The 19,006-nt window shown below is 45.5% G+C and overlaps 1 protein-coding gene across 4 annotated transcripts; it reads right to left on the bottom strand.

Annotated features, from left to right (window-relative positions):
* Positions 1-853: 853 nt before the first annotated feature.
* slain2 (SLAIN motif family, member 2) lies at positions 854-18,522 on the bottom strand. 4 transcript variants are annotated; one of them, XM_068725319.1, is made up of 9 exons: positions 17,793-18,522; positions 14,386-14,528; positions 7,492-7,659; positions 7,227-7,400; positions 6,173-6,529; positions 5,926-6,081; positions 4,910-5,011; positions 2,943-3,186; positions 854-2,648 (listed from the first exon to the last, which is right to left on the bottom strand). In XM_068725319.1, the coding sequence occupies exons 1-9, from the start codon at positions 18,236-18,238 to the stop codon at positions 2,585-2,587; spliced, it is 1,854 nt and encodes a 617-aa protein (XP_068581420.1). In that variant the 5' UTR covers positions 18,239-18,522; the 3' UTR covers positions 854-2,584. The 4 variants fall into 4 exon arrangements, with proteins under 4 accessions (XP_068581420.1, XP_068581421.1, XP_068581422.1 ...); XM_068725320.1 differs by having other exon boundaries at positions 4,910-5,008; XM_068725321.1 differs by lacking the exon at positions 4,910-5,011 and adding an exon at positions 3,604-3,642.
* Between the last annotated feature and the right edge of the window lie 484 nt (positions 18,523-19,006).

The raw sequence follows: 19,006 nt of genomic DNA, 5'->3' as shown, positions 1-19,006 counted from the left end.
GGATATGAAGTCTGTCATTGTCGTGACGTCACTTTCATCCGGCGGGTCAGATGTTTTAATTCAATCAAACGCGACGTGACGCTGCGCTATAAATAGACTGAAGCTGGTCATTTCATCACTGACTTTAAGGATACGGAACCAGCGTAACAAAAGTTATTTCATGTTTATTAAGAGACTCAGTAAGATTTATTTTACATTTATTTGTATATTTTTTTCATTCATATTTACTTTTTTGTATATATACATGTATTTATTCTATATATTTAAGTTTTTATTTTAGTTTTTGTTTATTCTTTACATTACATTATTTATATTTTACATTTATGTATTTATTTGCATATTTTTCATTTATATTTACATTTATATGTATTCATATATTCTATACATTTACCTTTGTTATATTTATATGCATTTAGTATTGTGTATACATATATATATATATATATATATACACATATTTATTTTATATATTTTTCAATAGTTACATTTATGTTTATATTTACATCTCTTATATATATATATATATATATATATATATATATGTTATTTTTTTTGTATGTTTATACATCGACTTTATTCCTGTTTAGTTCTGTTTACTCATTTGAAACACTGTTTACCACAAACGTATATCACGTTTATTTTTTAATTGAACTCATAACTCATTTAATTTGATTAAAGGTAGTTTTCTCTTCATACGTGTTTCATGGCGTAGAAGTGAAGCGTCACACCTGCAGACCGTCGTCTTTCTAGTAACAGAAATATAACTGACCTGCCGTCTCACAATAATCCAAACCTGTTGTGTCCTTGTTCAGGATCCTGCTGAGGATCTAAAGAAAGTTGAAAACAAGAGGAGAACTTTTCATCTTTTATTTGAAATGTGACTTTACACGAGGGACTGGATGTCATGGTGGTGGATATAAAAAAAAGGTTCAATAACAAAAACGTTTCACACAAAATGTGTGCTTTTGTCTCTTTGTTTTTTTTTTTGCAACATTCGTTTCGAGCTTCCCCACAGAATCTGAGCTTTGACAGAGGCACCTCTCTTCAATAAATAGTTTCATTTACACAATGACTTATTTGATATAAATATGAAGGCGCTTTTTTAAACATTTCCTTTTTCTTTTTTTTTAAAGCAATTATAAATGCATTGATTCAATTACAAAAAACAAAAAACAAAAAGGCAAATCAAAGGAGCAGAAATGCAAAAGAAATTGGCACAAAATGATAAAGGAACAAACGAGTGAATCTTTAAATTATAGGCACTAGTTTGAGAACATCCATGTTCAGAGTTCATGAGTTTCATCAACGGCGGACATGAAACCTGTTTTCTTGGGTTAACTTGCCGAATGGGGAGCAGAGACTAAACGGGTCTGAGCTGGTTCTAAAGCGACCGGACTCCCTCTAGTGGTGAGAGCGGAGGAGTCGGTCATCACCACCGAAGAAGAACAGAATGCTTTGGAGAGTTAGCTTACAGGTATCTCTTTTCTTTAACAATTGAAATCTTCAAAACTAAACAAATACTGATAAGGATGTTTTGGACACATTGCTTAAATAATTTGAATAAATATTTCTTTTCCCAAAAAAGCAAACAAACACATTGTGCATACATTCTGGCTGAGGACAGATTTCTCTTTAAAAACATCACTACTCACACAAAGAGGTGCTTTCACTGTCCCAAGACATCCACCGTTCTCCCTATCATCATCATCATCATCATCATCATCATCATCATCATCATCATAGAGATCTCACCGACGTCTGTTGAACACAGAGCATAAAGAGAGAAATGTGTGGAGACATTTCGACCTGAGCGAGGTGAAATAAGAAGAGGAGTGGGAGGGAAGTGATGAAGAACCAAAAGGCAGGAGGCGTGTCCTCTTGATGAAGTGATGAAGAACCAAAAAGGCAGGAGGCGTGTCCTCTTGATGAAGTGATGAAGAACCAAAAGGCAGGAGGCGTGTCCTCTTGATGAAGTGATGAAGAACCAAAAAGGCAGGAGGCGTGTCCTCTTGATGAAGCGATGAAGGAGGTGTGTCCTCTGATGAAGCAATGAAGAACCAAAAGGCAGGAGGCGTGTCCTCTTGATGAAGAACCAAAAGGCAGGAGGCGTGTCCTCTTGATGAAGAACCAAAAGGGCGGAGACGTGTCCTCTTGATGAAGAACCAAAAGGGCGGAGACGTGTCCTCTTGATGAAGCCATGAAGAAGGAGGCGTGTCCTCTTGATGAAGAACCAAAAGGCAGGAGGCGTGTCCTCTTGATGAAGCGATGAAGAAGGAGGCGTGTCCTCTGCTGGAGCTGAGCTGGTTTCTTTGGCATTCTCCTGGGCTCTCTGCTCTACATGCCGGACCCCTCCAGAGCCAGAGGGACACGATGGGAGGTCCTCTTTGACGCCATGCGGACACTCCTCCACTTTGTATTAAAAAAATTCTGACTATATATATATATATATTTATATTTGTGGGACATAGTCTCTCTCTCTCTCGTCACTGTCAAAAGGTATCTGGGTAGATAAAGTGCCATCATGTTGTAAAGTCTTCCTCCTGGTGGTGATGCTTTGATTGGAGCGCCCCCTGCTGGGCCCGGATCAGTAACAACCTTCTCTCCAGTTCTCTCCGGCACCGCTGTAGGACCGAGGAGCAGGAAGAGACCTGAGGAGGAGGAAAAGGAGGAGGAGAAAGAGGAAGAGGAGGAGGAGGAGGAGGAGGGGTCAATGTGTTGAACTGATCAAATGAGCAGTATTTAAATATCATTATTGCAACAAACATTAAATATAGATATATTTATTTTGGGGTGAAACAACGAGCTGGTGAATGAATGAATGAATGAATGAATGAATGAATGAATGAATGCTCCTTCCTCTGATACAACACCATCCTTTCATCATTTACTCACCATGACAACGTGTAACGGGTTAAAGACTCTTGGTGTGTCGGTCTACATACCTGCGCACAGGTTGGGCCAGTTTGCTGCGAGGCAGAGGGATCCCCCCTCCTCCCCCCCCTCCTCCTCCTCCTCCCGCAGACGCACTGGGACGGGGGAGGCCGCTGCGCGGGGGGGCCAGGGAGCGGGTGGGGGTGGAGCTGGAGGAGGAGGTGGCCGAGCCGGGGTTGGACGTGGCCTTCACCGGCTGCCTCAGGGCCAGCGGGGACGGGGTGACCGGAGTCCGCAGCTTACTGGGAGACGGGACTGGAGACGCAGACGGCGTGTTAGAGAGCGCCACGCTTCTTAATGTTTCAAACACTCAACGATCACAACGGCGTGAGATGATAATAATAATACTAATACTAATAATAATAATACGATGACGATCCCAACGATGCGAGACAGAAATAACACGATGCACAGAACAAACAAGACACAGAAACATACGCAGGTCATCTGAAATGATATCAAACGATGCAAGTTTAGAATCTACTGAATAAACTTGACGGAATGAGGAGAGACAGACACACACACACACACACACACACACACACACACACACACACACACACACACGGTATTAACTAGAACCAGAAGCACTAATAGAAGACGACATCAATGCAACCACGGCGAGGAGACCACAACCACAATATGTAGGACGAGCGCTCAGTGAATACTCACTGAAATCACCTTCTTCTCCAAAGCAACAGGAGAGCGGGACTAGACAAAAGACGAAGACAACAGAGACTTAATGCAGAGCTCCAGTGAGCTGCAGCCCGGGACCACGGAGACACACGGAGGGGGGGGGGGGGGGGGCGTGTGCTTCCACCGTCTGTCCACGGCTTCATCACATTAGCACAACATTAGCATGCGGACCGTTGACTTTTGTGAGTCTGTGTCGGATGAACTTCCTTCAAGTCGTTGCTGAGACCGGCGTAAAGTCACGGCGACCTTTGACCCGTTCGTCGTCGAGTCCACGAGGACGCTTGCGTTCCTGAGACATCGCGTTGACGCCGACGGACCAAACTTTGCTGAAATGTGTCTCCAGCTCCATGAAGGAATATTTGATATTTAGATTATTAAAATGTTAAAATGTGTCTCATGTTGGGAGCCTGACATCCGTCTCTCTCACAGCTCAGAACGTTGGACTTTCGTAATAACGGAATCCTGAACATGTTCGTCCATCTCCAAGACTAACATCTGTTTTGTGGACAGCCTTAATATTTGTACAGAACCGTGTCGCCACGACGCTCGTGTGAATATTAACATCTGTTATCTCGAGCTCCTCTCTGACGGACATCCGGCTCCACCTCTCGCTGCTTTTATCTCACAAAGAACGAAAGAAAAACAGAGAAACCTGAACTCAGAGACTCGTCACAGTCTGAAGACAAACCTCTGATCCACGTCAGCTCTATAGCTCTATAGATCTATAGCTCTATAGATCTATAGAGCTATAGATCTATTATCACTTCAGATTTACTCTCCATGAGCGTCAGTCTGTTCCAGTGGCTCCCAACCTGTGTCTACTTATTTTATCCCACTTTACATTTAAAGCAGAACAACTGATAATTAACACAAATAAGGACGTCATAACTGCAGGACGTTTGTGTAAAACAAGCGATCAGTGACTTTTGAGATTATCTGAATCATCAGAGTCGAGTTTTTCTATTATTTTCAGAAACTTTTAAAACAATTCTCTGTATTTTGTATCTTTTATGTTGTTTTCTAACATTTTAAATCTGACAAAATAATACAAACTTTAAAAATAACTATTTCTTAAGTTTTCTGCACTGAAATGAATAAAAACAGTATATTTAGATAAAAGCTCAAGAAGGCCTCGCAACCCCCCCCAGTGAGGCCTTAGTGCCCCCCCCCCCCCCCCCAGGTTGGGAACCAGTGGTCTGACCCTCCACAGTGCACAGCCGGCAGACTGAGTGTGAGACGGATCTCACGGTCTCCGGCTGGTTCTGAGGGATCGGGCCGTTACCTCGCAGGGCGGTCGGGCTCTGGAGGTGCTGTTTGGGTTTCGGGGAGGAGCGAGAGGGGGTCGAGTATCTCGGGAGTTGAGCTGCTGCTGCTGCTGCTGCTGCTGAGGACACAGGGACATTTCATCACGGGATGTCACACTTCAGGAGGAAGAGCAGAAGGGGGGCTGCAGCCTGGAGGTGCTAGTTTGAGGCCACTAGGGGGCTCCACAGCCAAAAACATCCAGAGGAGCAGCGGGTTCAGAGTGCCGACAGTTCATCAGCCAGTCCAGCAGAGAAACGGAGGCCGGTGATGTTACTCATGCTTTAGAGAAGCCAGCGAGAGAGGCAGGAGTGCTGGTGTCTCACATGCCCACAGCAGCCAAAGCTCAAAGACAGAAGAGGACGGTAGAGCGTCTAGAATCTGAACGGACTCAGCAGAACCACATAAAGTACCTGCTGTAACGCGTGAAGGGCCGCGTGAACGCTCAGCCGAGAGAAGATTAAGACAGGAAACCTGCCTTTCTCTCGCCTCTAGTAAAAGAGAGGGATTACCGTTATCTCTATCCTCCATTACAGGATCACTCCATGGATCGTCTTAAGAGCCTCTTAAAGCTCTCAACGAACGTTAAACCTTTAGGACACCGAGTGTTAAACAGCGTCAGCGTAGCCGGGTGTGTCGCAGTGCTCTAACTCTGCAGGACGAGCGCGTCGCTTTGAAGTGGAAGGTTGTGTCGAGGCGGAGAGAGAGAGAGAGAGAGAGAGAGAGAGAGAGAGAGAGAGAGAGAGAGAGAGAGAGAGAGAGAGAGAGAGAGAGAGAGAGAGAGAGAGAATTAAAAAGATATCACAGCTGAGAAAGATCAAAGACAAAGGAGGACTCCAGGAAACGTGAAAGCAGCAGAGTGGAGGACGACGAACGCTGCTGAATGTTCAGGGTAGCAGAGCGAGACAAATGTGTCAGCTGACCACACTGTGAGTCACTTACAACTTTAGAGGGTTTCTTTGCAGTGAAATGGATTAAAAAGGTCTCAAGACTCACTGGCCGACTGATTCTGGTGTCGAGGAGAACCTCCGTTTGGCACCTGCAGGTTGGACTCGCAGCTGCGGCTGTTCTTGACGGGTTCAGGGTTCTGGACCGCCGCCGCCGCCGCCGCCGAGGCCCGCGTGAGGTTGGGAAGACTGCGACGCAGCTTTTCTGCAAAACGGCAAACAACGACGGTAGAGGTTAAGCAAAAGTGGCAGAAATCGCGCGTCGTCTTCGTCTTCGTCTTCGGCGTCCCGCTCACCCTCGTTCTTCACCACGTTGGTCTGCAGGTCGTGGCCGTGGCCCTGCAGCGAGTGGCGAGGCTGCTGCAGGCGGCTGATGACGGGCTGAGGCGAGCCGCGGCTGTGGCTGTAGTCGATGGAGCGCGCCGGCGAGCGGGAGCGGGGCGAGTTCCTCGGGGAGGCGCGGGGGGAGTGCCGGGGGGAGGGGCTGAAGCGGCTGGAGGGCAGGTGGAAGGCCGGGTGCAGCACCGCCTCCTCCTCGTCCTCCAGGCTGTGGGCGTCCAGCTCCTGGTCGCTGAAGGTGCTGCGTCGCAGAGAGTGACAGGACGACCCGGAGCTCCTCCTGGACGCTGTGGCGGCGTAGTCTTGTCTCAAACCTGAGAGACACGGACACGATCACAGTTAGGTCACTACGAAGCACCGCTGTGTGGTCACAGAACAACAGCGCTGAGGAGGATGCTGCTACAGAGGGATGTTCACCGGAACCTGGTTCTACATGAGCAGAAGTCCAGAGTTACATCCTCTCTTTGTTTCTCTGTCTTTCTGTCTCTTTGTTTCTGTCTCTGTCTCTTTGTTTCTCTGTATTTCTGTCTCTGTCTCTTTGTTTCTCTGTCTTTCTGTCTCTCTGTTTCTCTGTCTTTCTGTCTCTCTGTCTCTTTGTTTCTGTCTGTGTTTCTCTGTCTCTGTTTCTCTCTCTTTCTGTCTCTCTGTTTCTGTCTCTGTCTCTCTGCCTCTGTTTCTTTGTCTCTCTGTCTCTGTCTCTCTGTCTTTCTGTCTTTGTCTCTCTGTCTCCTCTCAGTACAGCGTGAGACTCACATCATGATCAGAGAGAAGGAAACGTTGTAGAACTCTGGTCGTCTCAAACACAATAAAACCCTCAGGAGTGAGTTCATCCCAACATGTGACCAACGAGCAGAACACCAGTCTGTTTGAGGAGCAGCCGTCAGGTAGCGGTGGTGACGTCATACGGTGGTGATGTCATACGGTGGTGACGTCATACGGTGGTGATGTCATACGGTGGTGATGTCATACGGTAGTGACGTCATACAGACACACACTGCTACAGGTACGTACTCTCTTCCTGCATGCGGGCCAGGATCTGGACATCGGTGACATCGTTGAGCTTGTAGGTGTTGGAGGAGCCCACCGAGTCCTCGTCCATCTCAGAGGTGCTCAGCTCGCTGTCCACGGAGGACTGCGGACTCACCGCCGGAGGGTTCCTCTCCGCCGCCGTGTTCCGCTGGTGCGCTGGTGAGAAAAGGAATCCTCTGTGAACTCTTTTAGTGACACATCGTGAGATGTTCTGTAGTCGGTTAGTGAACCACAGAGAGCTGCGTACCTGCGTTCCCGGGCATGAGCTGCTGCCTGACGGTGGGCACCTTGCTGGGGGTGGAGGAGGGCGAGTTGAAGCCACTGCTGTAGGGGCTGTTGGCTGCGTTTGTGCTGTACGGGCTTCCGTAGCTCTGCTGGTTGTAGGGGCTTCCATACAGGCTCCTGCGCTTGTTGGCTGCAGAGTCACAGAACAGAAGACATCTGAAGTCATCGCATCACGAAGTGAAAGCGTTTCTAATTCTGCCGGAGGGGTTTTGAAAAGCATGTTTCCTTTTCAAAAAAGGCATTTATCAGAGACGGAACCATATTATCACACGTTCTCGTCGGATTAGAACATTTTCAACGGCCCTTGGGCGGATCATATGTGACGAACGGTTCCTTCAGGAAAAAAAAAAAATCAAAGTTTAAAATAGAGATATTTCATCAAAATCATTTTATTACATTTCTCATTGAAAATTCAGCCAAAAATAAACCGTTTGCTTTCATCAGATCCTGTAAAACAACATTAAAACTCTGAGCTCACAACTATGAAGCCATGACATCAGAGACCAGCGGTCATGTGACATGTTGAACAGAGCAGAGGTTGTACAAATGTAAACAGTTCAACATGTAAAGCCTCAATTTATTTTTTCCCCAAATGTTTAACACTTGTGGGCACTTAAAAGGTTATTTATAAATATAAATATATATATATATATATATATGTGTATAAATATATATATATATATATATATATATATATATATATATATATATGTGTATAAATATAAATATATATATATAAATATATAATTTATTCCAATTTTTATAAAATAAATGATCAAAAAAATTCAACACCAGTGTTTTTATTTTATAAATAAATGTGGTAAAATAATTTAGTAAAAGCAATGAATAAAAATAAAAGAGAAAAGCGTTGACGTCACATAAAAGCCAGTGTGTAAAAATGTGATTTAAAAGAGAATACTGACGACTGTATAATAAGAGAATATAAAGGTCAACATGCGGCTCGTTTGAGAGGAGGAACCAGCGACGTGTTCGTCATCAGTGAGTTAACAGACGACATCTATACACTCTCACCCAGACAGGCTCTCTGTGAAGCCGGTCCCTCGTGAAAGCCCCTCAGTGTGCTGCGCAGTCTGCTGGAGTCTCTCAAACCGTATGCTGAGTGTGGGCCTGATACGGACTCATAGAGACTCATAGAGACTCGCAGAGACCACATCAGCACACACTCAACAATACGTTCATTCAATAGAGACGCACACAGTGGAGCAGCACAATGAGACGCTCTGTGAGGATCCAGCGGTCAGAGGCTCCGAGGTCTCAGTCATGAGGTCAGACTGTGGACCGGCTGCTGGTCACTGGGATGGTTTGATGGTTGGATGGTTGGATGGTTTGATGGTTTTGATGGTTTTGATGGTTTGATGGTTCACGTCTGTGAGTCTCTCTCTGATTGGATGTGTTTACACAGCTGGGTGGTGACTGGAGGGAAGTCTTTTTTTAACATCAGAGACCTCCTCTCTGCTCGCACTCTGTCCTCCTGCATTATTTAGGAAATACCATGAAGTCCGTCCTCTACTGAGGAATGTCAACGGCGCACATGTAGACATGTAGGTCTGTGACGCTGAGCGCTCTGAAACAACAGATGCTTTGTTTTTCCCTTTGTTAACCCCCGACATGAAGAGTCAAGATTAAAGTGAGTCCGCTGTACTAAACAATAAGCAGCACAAACCTTTCTGTGAGTGCTTACAAACACTAATCCTCTGACGTAGAAGAGTCTCACTGATTTAGGAATATCTTCCCCCTGATGAAACGGACTGAAGCGTCTGAGGGGAGACCTCAGTCCACATGAACCGATGCTTTACAGCACTGCAGGGATTATGTAGTTCTGTAGTCCAACGGCAAGTCAGCATCACACTGGTTCCCTCGACAAAAAATTAAATGAACATTTATGACACTTGCAGGTGTTGTTCAGCACGTTAATCTCCACAAATGAAGTCCACTTTTATGATTTATGAAGCATGAATACAATCAGCAGAAGAATTTAAAAAGTTTAAGTTAAAAAGCAAAGGCAATACGCTCTAGTGAGGAAGGTCTAGTGAGGACGGTCTAGTGAAGACAGTCTATTGAAGACGCTCTAGTGAAGACGCTCTCGTGAGGACGCTCTAGTGAGGACGGTCTAGTGAGGACGGTCTAGTGAAGACGCTCTTGTGAGGACGCTCTCGTGAGGACGCTCTCGTGAGGACGCTCTCGTGAGGACGCTCTCGTGAGGACGCTCTAGTGAAGACGCTCTAGTGAAGACGCTCTAGTGAGGACGCTCTGGTGAGGACGCTCTGGTGAGGACGCTCTAGTGAGGACGCCATAGTTAAGACGTTCTAGTGAGGACATTCTAGTGAGGACATTCTAGTGAGGACGTTCTAGTGAGGACACCATAGTGAAGACGCTCTAGTTAAGACGTTCTAGTGAGGACGTTCTAGTGAGGACGCCATAGTGAAGACGCTCTAGTGAGGACGGTCTAGTGAGGACGGTCTAGTGAAGGCGCTCTAGTGAGAGCGCTCTAGTGAGGACGCTCTAGTGAGGACGGTCTAGTGAGGACGGTCTAGTGAGGACGATCTAGTGAAGACGCTCTAGTGAGGGCGCTCTAGTGAGGACGCTCTAGTGAGGACGCTCTAGTGAGGACGCTCTAGTGAAGACGGTCTAGTGAAGACGCTCTAGTGAGGACGCTCTAGTGAGGACGCTCTAGTGAGGACGCTCTAGTGAGGACTATGGGACCGGAAGTGTAAAAGCGCTGACTCATGTCCTGGTTTTAGGTCAGTAGGGGACGACGTGTCTGATCACAGAGACTCTAACAGCCTCGTTCACCAACATGTTCCAGACTTGATTCTTACATGTGTTGTTGAGAAAGGTCTTAAGATTCATGACGTGCAGAACTGTTCACACCTTTGTTCTCAAAACAAACGAATCACACAATTTCCTGGTACATTTCTGTCTGCAGACTGTTGCAGAGCTCCATGAGGACGGCTCCTCATAGCCTCAAGCGTCCCCAGAGGTTCTCCTCACTCTCTGTAAACAGATCTGTTTGGAAGAGGAGTTCCCTCCTCAGGGCTCCATCTACAACATGCAGCAGCAGCAGAGACATGAGAATGTGTGAGGAGACCGAGGGGTGCAGAAACAGGCCTACTTTGAGCCTATAAACAGAATAATCTATCACTAAGTATTGGATATCGGTGGTATTCATTCACATGACTGATGTGAAGTGTTAGTGTAGTGTTCTGTTCTTACCTAAGAAACAAATTCTAAATAAGAAAACGTTGGTGAGAACTGAATGAGTGGGTTTGAAGAAAGAAAGATTAATCTGAAGGGACCAACCGAAATAGAGCGTCCTCAAATCCTCAAACAAGAGGTCAGAAGAACAGACATTAGAGGATATTTTCCATTGTGGCTTTTTTAAACGGTGGAACGTTCAGGGGCAAGAAGAAAGAAAACCCACTAAAAGAAGCCAGCCCAGAACAGCCTGATGTGGAGTAAAAGGACCGGAGGGCAAACGTTGAGAGCGAACTGAAAGCTTGACAATAAGGTCGACTATATATTTAAAGAGCTTCGAGGAAGATCACAAGAAACAGAGCAAACAGAGAAGCTTTGATACGCGAGACACCACAGTGTGTGCCGTCCGGGGTAGAAGCAGGAGTAAAGCAGCTCAGCTGTGTGACTGCGGCTCTTTTTTTAATTTTTTTTTTTTTTTTATGTGCGCTGGATCAACAGTGCAGGACAGCTGTTAGAGCAGCAGTATGGAACATAAAAAAAGACCGTTTAATCGTTCAGTGACACGTGTTTGGACTTCTTATCGGGATTGTCTGACATCTCCTCCCTGTTGGTTACGTAACGGAGTCATCTGGGGATGTGATTTAAATCTGGGCGAGGACAGAAGCAACGCTCGGTCACTTTAAACTCACTAACTTCAGAGAAAATGACTCTACTTCTCTCTTGATTTATTCCCTCAGTAAACATTGTAAACATGAGTTTATGGTCTCAATCTCTAGTTTACAGTCTTCTTCAATACAGCATGATGTTCATTTAGTACATTATGCTCCATTTAGAGTCAAACACACCATAAAGCAGGGGATGCTTTAGGGGCGGGGCTACACGCTGATTGACAGGTCGACACCAGAGACGTATATACGGCGTCTCTACGTCACTCCTCCTCAGTCCTAATGTGGTCACTTCCTGTTCACTGGTTGCAAAAAAAACAAGATGGCGACGGCCAAATCGGCGAACCCGAGGCTTCAAAACATCGGTCCACAAACAGATAGTTGACCAGGACCACGTCCACTTCTTATATACAGTCTGTGGGCTTAACTAGAACGTCTGTGTGTGTCTCCTATGTAGGAGAGGAGGAGACAACATGGGTGTCAGATGAGGAGAGGAGTGAAGGGAGTGAAGGGAGTGAGACGTTGGTGTCAGTGACTGGAGAGATATTTTCAGGACTGAGTAGGATGACGTTATCCTTCTACCACACAATCAATGATGAGATCACCACAGATCACCACACAGCCCTGAACACAGTCAGGTGGAGAGTTCTCTACGGTTCCCTATCAGTCAGCTGTTACACAGATAGTGTGAAGTGTTCACTCAGGCTCCTCTAATCAGTAAAGCTGCCATCACAATGAATGAATACATACTTCCTCCTGAGCCAAAGCCACCCAATAAATCCTTTAAAATAATAAATAAGACAGAAAATAAGACAGAAATTTAAAAAGAAATCCATAAACTGATCTGTGAAGAATAAAAACAGAACTGTGCTCCACTACAGTCTTTTATTTTGACAGCTACTACAATCAGACCTCAGTGTTCTCCTTTGAGGAGCTGAGAAGATCAAAATCCACCACAGTGGGACAACCTTCAGCGGCCTGTTGCTCAACATGATCCGCCGGTCACATGGACATACCGCTGTCAAAATGGAAATGACCCCCCCCCCCCCCCCCAGTTTAGCTGAGGGACCGGCTATAATTAGTGTCAGTCAGAAGCTCAGAAAACAACACCAGAGACGAGCAGAAGGGACCGAACATGAAGCTCACGTGGGTGAGATGTTGTAGATTAAATCACCACGAAATTCTGGGTTGATTAGACAATTTCATTTTAATTTCTCTCTGAGTGACACCTTGAGGTGGTCTGCTATCAACCTGAAGTGAAATGATTTTGTAACTATGCACCGTTTGCTCTAAAATCAAATCTGAAACAAGACAAATTGGCTCGTGAATGAGATTTTGAAGGGCTTTTATTTTGAAATGCTACATCAGAATGTCCTGGTTCTCTCCGAGTGACACCTTGAGGTGGTCTGCTATCAACCTGAGGGGAAATGATGTTGAAAAACGTTGACGACCCCTGGTTCAGAGTGTAAAGGAGAAGGAAAGTGAATAATAATAAAAAGAATCCAGTTACCCTTCGATTTTAAACTTGAACAGCAGCACTACACGACTCCAACGGCACACTGAGGAGTCCAGATGTTATTCTATTCCACTAGGTCACATCCACTCTGGTGCTTTATAGGATCAATAAACATGGACCGATTTAAAAGGATGGTTCTGATTCTAAATGGGGTCATATGAGGTTCTTCTACATGGTCAGGAGGAATTAATCCAAAGAGCTGAATCCAAACAAACCACTTTAAAAACCCCAAAGTCCTCACACTGAACATCAGTACTGTCTCTTTAACGTCTCTCTGTGACCGTTGAGGAGAAATGTTTCAACAGATGTGAACATGAATGAATAAATACCGAAGATGCTCTCAGCACCTCGGTGAGATCATTCGGGACAAAACGATAAATATTCTGCACAGCCCATCGCTGAAGTATGAATGAAACATTATTTTTTTCCCCACATGCTTGTGTTGCCAAAGGAGGAACAAAAAGAGGACTGAATCCCCTCCACACCACCAGCTCTCCAAAACACGGTTCACTGTGCAGACTGCAGCGTTAAACCTCCCAAGAAGAGACTCCCAACACACACACACATGTATTCTGCTGATTTGATTCTCAAACGATGTCACCTTATCTGCATCTGCCAGGTGATAAAACTACATTCTCCAGCATTCACGAGTCAATGATTGACCGAACACGTTGTTCATCTAACCCACACAAAGGAACCGCCTTTAACAAACCAATACGTCCGCCTGTGCTTCTGTTTGTTGTTGCTGTTGCACTGAGCTAGAATTGCTTTTAAGATACAGATTGAAGAGCTCCAACGACGTTATGAAATTATTAAAATGGATCGACACGCAAACTGACAGCAAGAAGACGGACGACACAGAGACGGACAGACGTATGGAGACTTTCTGCAAAACAACCGTCAAGACGACGAAGACAACCAAAAAAAAAAAAACAGGGGTTCGTTCATCTCGTATCAAGTCTAACTTCAGTGGATCTCAACACATCGACTGTGGAACTAATCCGCAGATGGTCTGGTTCAAAATGAGACAAAACTTTTCTATTAAAATGTCAGATTTTTAGCCCCGACAGTTGGCGGTAACGTCCTCTTTTTGCTCCTGAAGCGGTCGTTGATCACTTGTGGCCCCTGAAGGCCGGTTAAGAGGAGTGAAGCTGAGTGCGTTCTCATGGCTCGCGCTACGATGAGTAGAAACAAAAGCAACGGCGTAAATCTGTCAAGAAAATATGTTTTTCAAACCCTAAAACTATGAGAGGTCCTTGGGTATACGGTCATAAATGAGCACAGAACATTTTAGAGTGATGGAATCCAGCAGTCTGCAAGATTAGCCGTGGACAGACAAGACAGACGCACTAACGGCTGTGCGCATGATCTCCCCACAAGCTTGCAGCCTGGCAAGAGTGGATCACTGATGCTGTTCTGTTGAGACTCCACGTCTCACGTCTCTCTGGCGGCGGTTTACCTGACATGGTGAGGTCCAGCCTGTGGATGAGGGAGCGCTTGGCCGACTCCATCTCTGGACTGGGGTTGTCCAGAGCTTGGCGGCACCACACGATCGGACTCAGGGCTTTCTGCATGGGGCTGTCCAACTTCGCCTCGTATAGCCTGGGAGGGGGGGGGGGGGAGATACACACAGTTGACACGTTATATTTCACGCTCATAAAAGCAATACAAGCGAAGCATCACTACGTCAACGGTGACCGACTCACAGGCGGCTCTCGGAGGACATTGAGAGTGTTTGTTGGACCACAGAAGGCTGCAATGACCGATAAGAGCTTGTGTCCACGAAGCGTCTTTATTCAATTGTTCCCAACGAGGACGGAGCGTCTGGACGCCTAGAGAGAACGTCGCTGCACCGACTGTCTATACCTGAACTTTAGATTTTGGACACACACACCATCATAACAAAGACGGAAACGGTCTGTATCGATTGGAACTATGAGCCCCTCTTGATACAGACGAAAACGCATGACGGGTTTAAGAATAAGGCGACAAAACCGACTGAATTCACTACTTCCTGTTCGTCGGCTACACGAGTAACCCGAGTTCATCCTGAAGCGTTGAGGAGAGGAGACAGCAGAGGAGCTTCCACTCAGGAGAGAAACGTGAGTCAGCAGCTGTCAGCTCTGTCTGCAGCCGGTAAAGGAAGCGTTTCATGATGAAAGCAGGAACATCACGGGCAAAAAAGAAACACAAGGATGAAACACGGGTCTGCACCGCTTCAAGGTCTATCAACACGTTCATGAACCCCCCCCCACCACCCCCACCACCACCCCCCGAGCTTGTGTGTCATGTCCACATGCGGCACCGAGAGTGTGACAAGCATCTATTGATAGTCAAGAGGCAGGCGGCATTCTGGGATTTACAGGAGTCTGTGACAAGGAGCTACTACCGGGTAATCCCACGATATCACATCTGATCCGAAAGGACACAACGGGAGCGGCTCTGTTGGGCACGAATGAGCAACGTCTGAACGTAGTCCGACGTCGAGCGACCTGGTTTGCTCTGACGATAAGTAGAGCAAATCGTCTGAACCTCTTTTTACTTGGAAGGAAACACGCCCACTGGTCAGCAGCATCCATGTCCGATCCAGTTATACCGTACGTGTCATATTCCAGTGGGTCTGCGTTCAGTGCGAGCTCCTCTTTGTTGATATAAGCTCATTGCTTTAGAGACACCTACGACTTGGACACAGATGCTAAGCGCCGACTGCCAGGAGCTCTTTCACTGCAGTCAGCTGGCTTTCAACCAAATGTGATCTACCTTTGGAAGAGCTTTAGTAGCCGTCCTCACGTTACGCCCCAATGCTGCTTATTATAGCGTCATTATAATAGAAGACGCCAAGAGAACAAACCCGTCCCGACGAGATGGACATCAAGGATCCTCTTCTGAGGACGGACCATCATTACAGCCGTGTGTAGTCAGTATCTGAAGCCTTAAAAATAGCTTTTCCACCTCAACAACCCTTCTGTAAACACAGGAGGCAACCTCCGCTTCTGACGAGAGAAGGCGATGCTGAAGTGTCTTTAAAGCTGCATTCTCTCTAGTGTCCACCAGGGGGCGACTCCTCTGGTTGTATAGAAGTCTAGTCTAAAATGACTCTACTTCTCTCTTGATTTATTCAATCAGTAAACATTGTAAACATGAGTTTATGGTCTCAATCTCTAGTTTACAGTCTTCTTCAATACAGCATGATGTTCATTTAGTACATTATGCTCCATTTAGAGTCAAACAGACCATAAAGAGGGGATGATTTTGGGGCGGGGCTACACGCTGATTGACAGGTCTCTACCAGAGACGTATACGGCGTCTCTACGTCACTCCTCCTCAGTCCAGTTGTGGTCACTTCCTGTTCACTGGTTGCAAAAAAACCAAGATGGCGACGGCCAAATCTCTGAACTCAAGGCTTCATAACATCAGTCTACAAACCCCTCTACCAAGTCTACATGTCGGCCAGTACAGGTTGCCAGGTTGCATATAAAAATTAGCATCTACAACATCTTCATTATTAAAAAGGGACATATAGACACAATATGAAGGCTAACATCTAAACAGCTAATATCTCCAATAGAGGCAATCTAGAATGATAAATAGCTCTACAGGTAAGAGGACAAATGCGTATTTTTGATTTTGGAGTGAACTGTCTCTTTAAGTGGACTTACTCAAAACATGACAAAGAGATATTAAACCATATTTTTTTTGTCTGTTAAAAGCAACCGAAAGCTGATGTAACCAGTCAGGCAACAAGATTTAGACAGCAGCACAAATCCAATCATATTGTGGAGTTTCAAGGATTACACTTCTAGAGAGAGTATCTATGTAAATACCATAAATACTCATCGCTGGGACACACACACACACACACACACACACACACACACACACACACACACACACACACAATGAGTTGGGTAGAGGATTAAGAACCAGGAGTATTAGATGATAACAGCAGACCAAACACTGCTCCTTCTCCACGTTTTGAAAAGTCCCTGGTTGTAAACACAACGCTCATGAGCAGCTTTTTGTTTTGGTGACACAGCATCTCTTCCTTTAAGGTGCTGCAGAGCTCTGGTGGCGGGATGCCAAATGGTGTGCTAAAGGGGAAATTCAGAGGACTATATAACCATGACTGCTGCTGCTGCTGCTGCCACACACACACACACACACACACACACACACACACACACACACACACACACACACACACACACACACACTAAAACGATTGCAACAGTTGATGGAGGGCTTTCAGAGTCCAGACAGCTGAGAGAGGGCCTTCCTAAAAAAAAAAACCTGCACTGAAGGTATGAGGTCATGACTCCGAATGTATGACGAAGCTATGTCTATTATGATCACACAGTCCGAGAATGGGGCTTGGCAACACCCACGTGACTTGCCAAACAACACCCTTTTTTTTTCCAGCGAGAGATCCACAATGAATCCTCCAGTTGCATTGATTAATATGACTTCATATTTTAGAGCACAGGGAAGACGGAAGAGGGTGTGTTTTGGGTTTTTTTTGGTGTCGTGGTAGCTAACATGTTTTTAGAGCAGCTGTCACTCAGATTACGTGTGTTATGACAACCACACAACACACATAATCTGTGCAATAAAAATACACTGTGCAATACTACAAGTACTCTGTCTGTAGATATAATACCTTAGTCACTGTGGATTTTGTACTTATTTAATATTCTTTACTGTTTTATTACTTATTTATAATTGTTTTGATCTTGTTTTTTCTTGTCTTGTCTCTTGTTTGCACTATCCACTCTGCTGCTGTAATCCTGTACATTAATAAAGGATTATTTTATCATATCTCATAGCTGTCACCACCACCTCCACCCTAAAAAGACTGTTGTCACTCACCAGCTGTCCTCGTCCTCGTTTAGACAATCCATGTCCTCGAGATCTAAGATGTCCACTTCGTCCAGGATCGACGTCTCCGCCTCGTCCGTGAAACCCCCGATGCCGTCCGAGAAAAGTGACACGGAGGAGACGGAGGAGGTTGCGGCCGTCGCTCCCTCGTACTCGTACGGCCTCCTGAAGCCGACTCCTCCGTCGTAGGAGAGTCTGGAGCTCAGACAGCGGCTGTTCTCCAGCAGGTCGCCGTAGCCGCACGTGCCGGCGAACGACGGTTGGTAGCCGTCGCTGAGCGGTCTGCTGCTGCTGTGGTGGTTGGTCCCGGACGAGGACGACAGCATCGTGGTGGACCGGCTCCGGAGCTGCTCGTTCTGCTGCTCGAGCTTCTTCACCAAGTCCTGGAGCTTCCGCACCTCCAAGTCCGCGTTGATGTTTGAGTTGATATCCTCCATAGCGGCTCCTCCTGAGAGCCAGCCAGCGCTACGGAGAGAAAAAAATGAATAATAAAAATACGCGGTGGTTTGTGGATGTTTTTTTTCTTCTAGTCGTTTCTCTGCCGTAAAGTGTTCTTTGTTTTCCCGGTTAAGTTCTCGCTGTTGTCTATTACGTGTTCAAAGACGACGCTTTGGTGTTCAACTGACTTAGAAATCTCAACACCGACATCTTCTACCGGTTAGTCGTGGCTACGGGAAGAAGTCGAGGCCATTTTTTCATAATACTCGTCACCAACTGTGTATGTGTGCGAGTGAAAGACCAACAGGCGGCGGCTGGCGCGCGCGTCACCGCGTTAGGTAAGCGGGAGCGAGCACGTAACCAACACCTATTTTGCTCGTGCACGGACGACAACGGGGAAAAATTCACGTCATGTTTATTTTTGTCGCACATTTTAAACATGAACTGAAAGAAAGAAAGTTATCATATTATAAAGTTATATATGATATTATTTTGTTACGGAAAGGTCGTATTCACAAATGAATTAAAGAATGAGATAAATTAAATAACCATTTGGGCAGCCAAATAGTTATTTATTAATTAACTATTTATTTAATTATATTTCAATTAACTAATTTTACAATTTTTCAAGAGGTCAGAGGTCAGTTAATAAACAACTTTTCATATTTATCAGATACAAAAATACATATTAAAAGTTCCATAACTAATTAAACTCGTAGATTTGATTATTTCTTACAGGGGATCCTTCTATACCATTCGATATTATT

Source organism: Cebidichthys violaceus, unplaced genomic scaffold (genome assembly GCF_023349555.1).
Source record: "Cebidichthys violaceus isolate CVI_PGR_0920_01 unplaced genomic scaffold, fCebVio1.0.p SCAF_35, whole genome shotgun sequence".
NCBI lineage: Eukaryota > Metazoa > Chordata > Actinopteri > Perciformes > Stichaeidae > Cebidichthys > Cebidichthys violaceus.
Note: the sequence above shows the minus strand (reverse complement) of the source record. Positions and strands in the feature narration are given on the sequence as shown.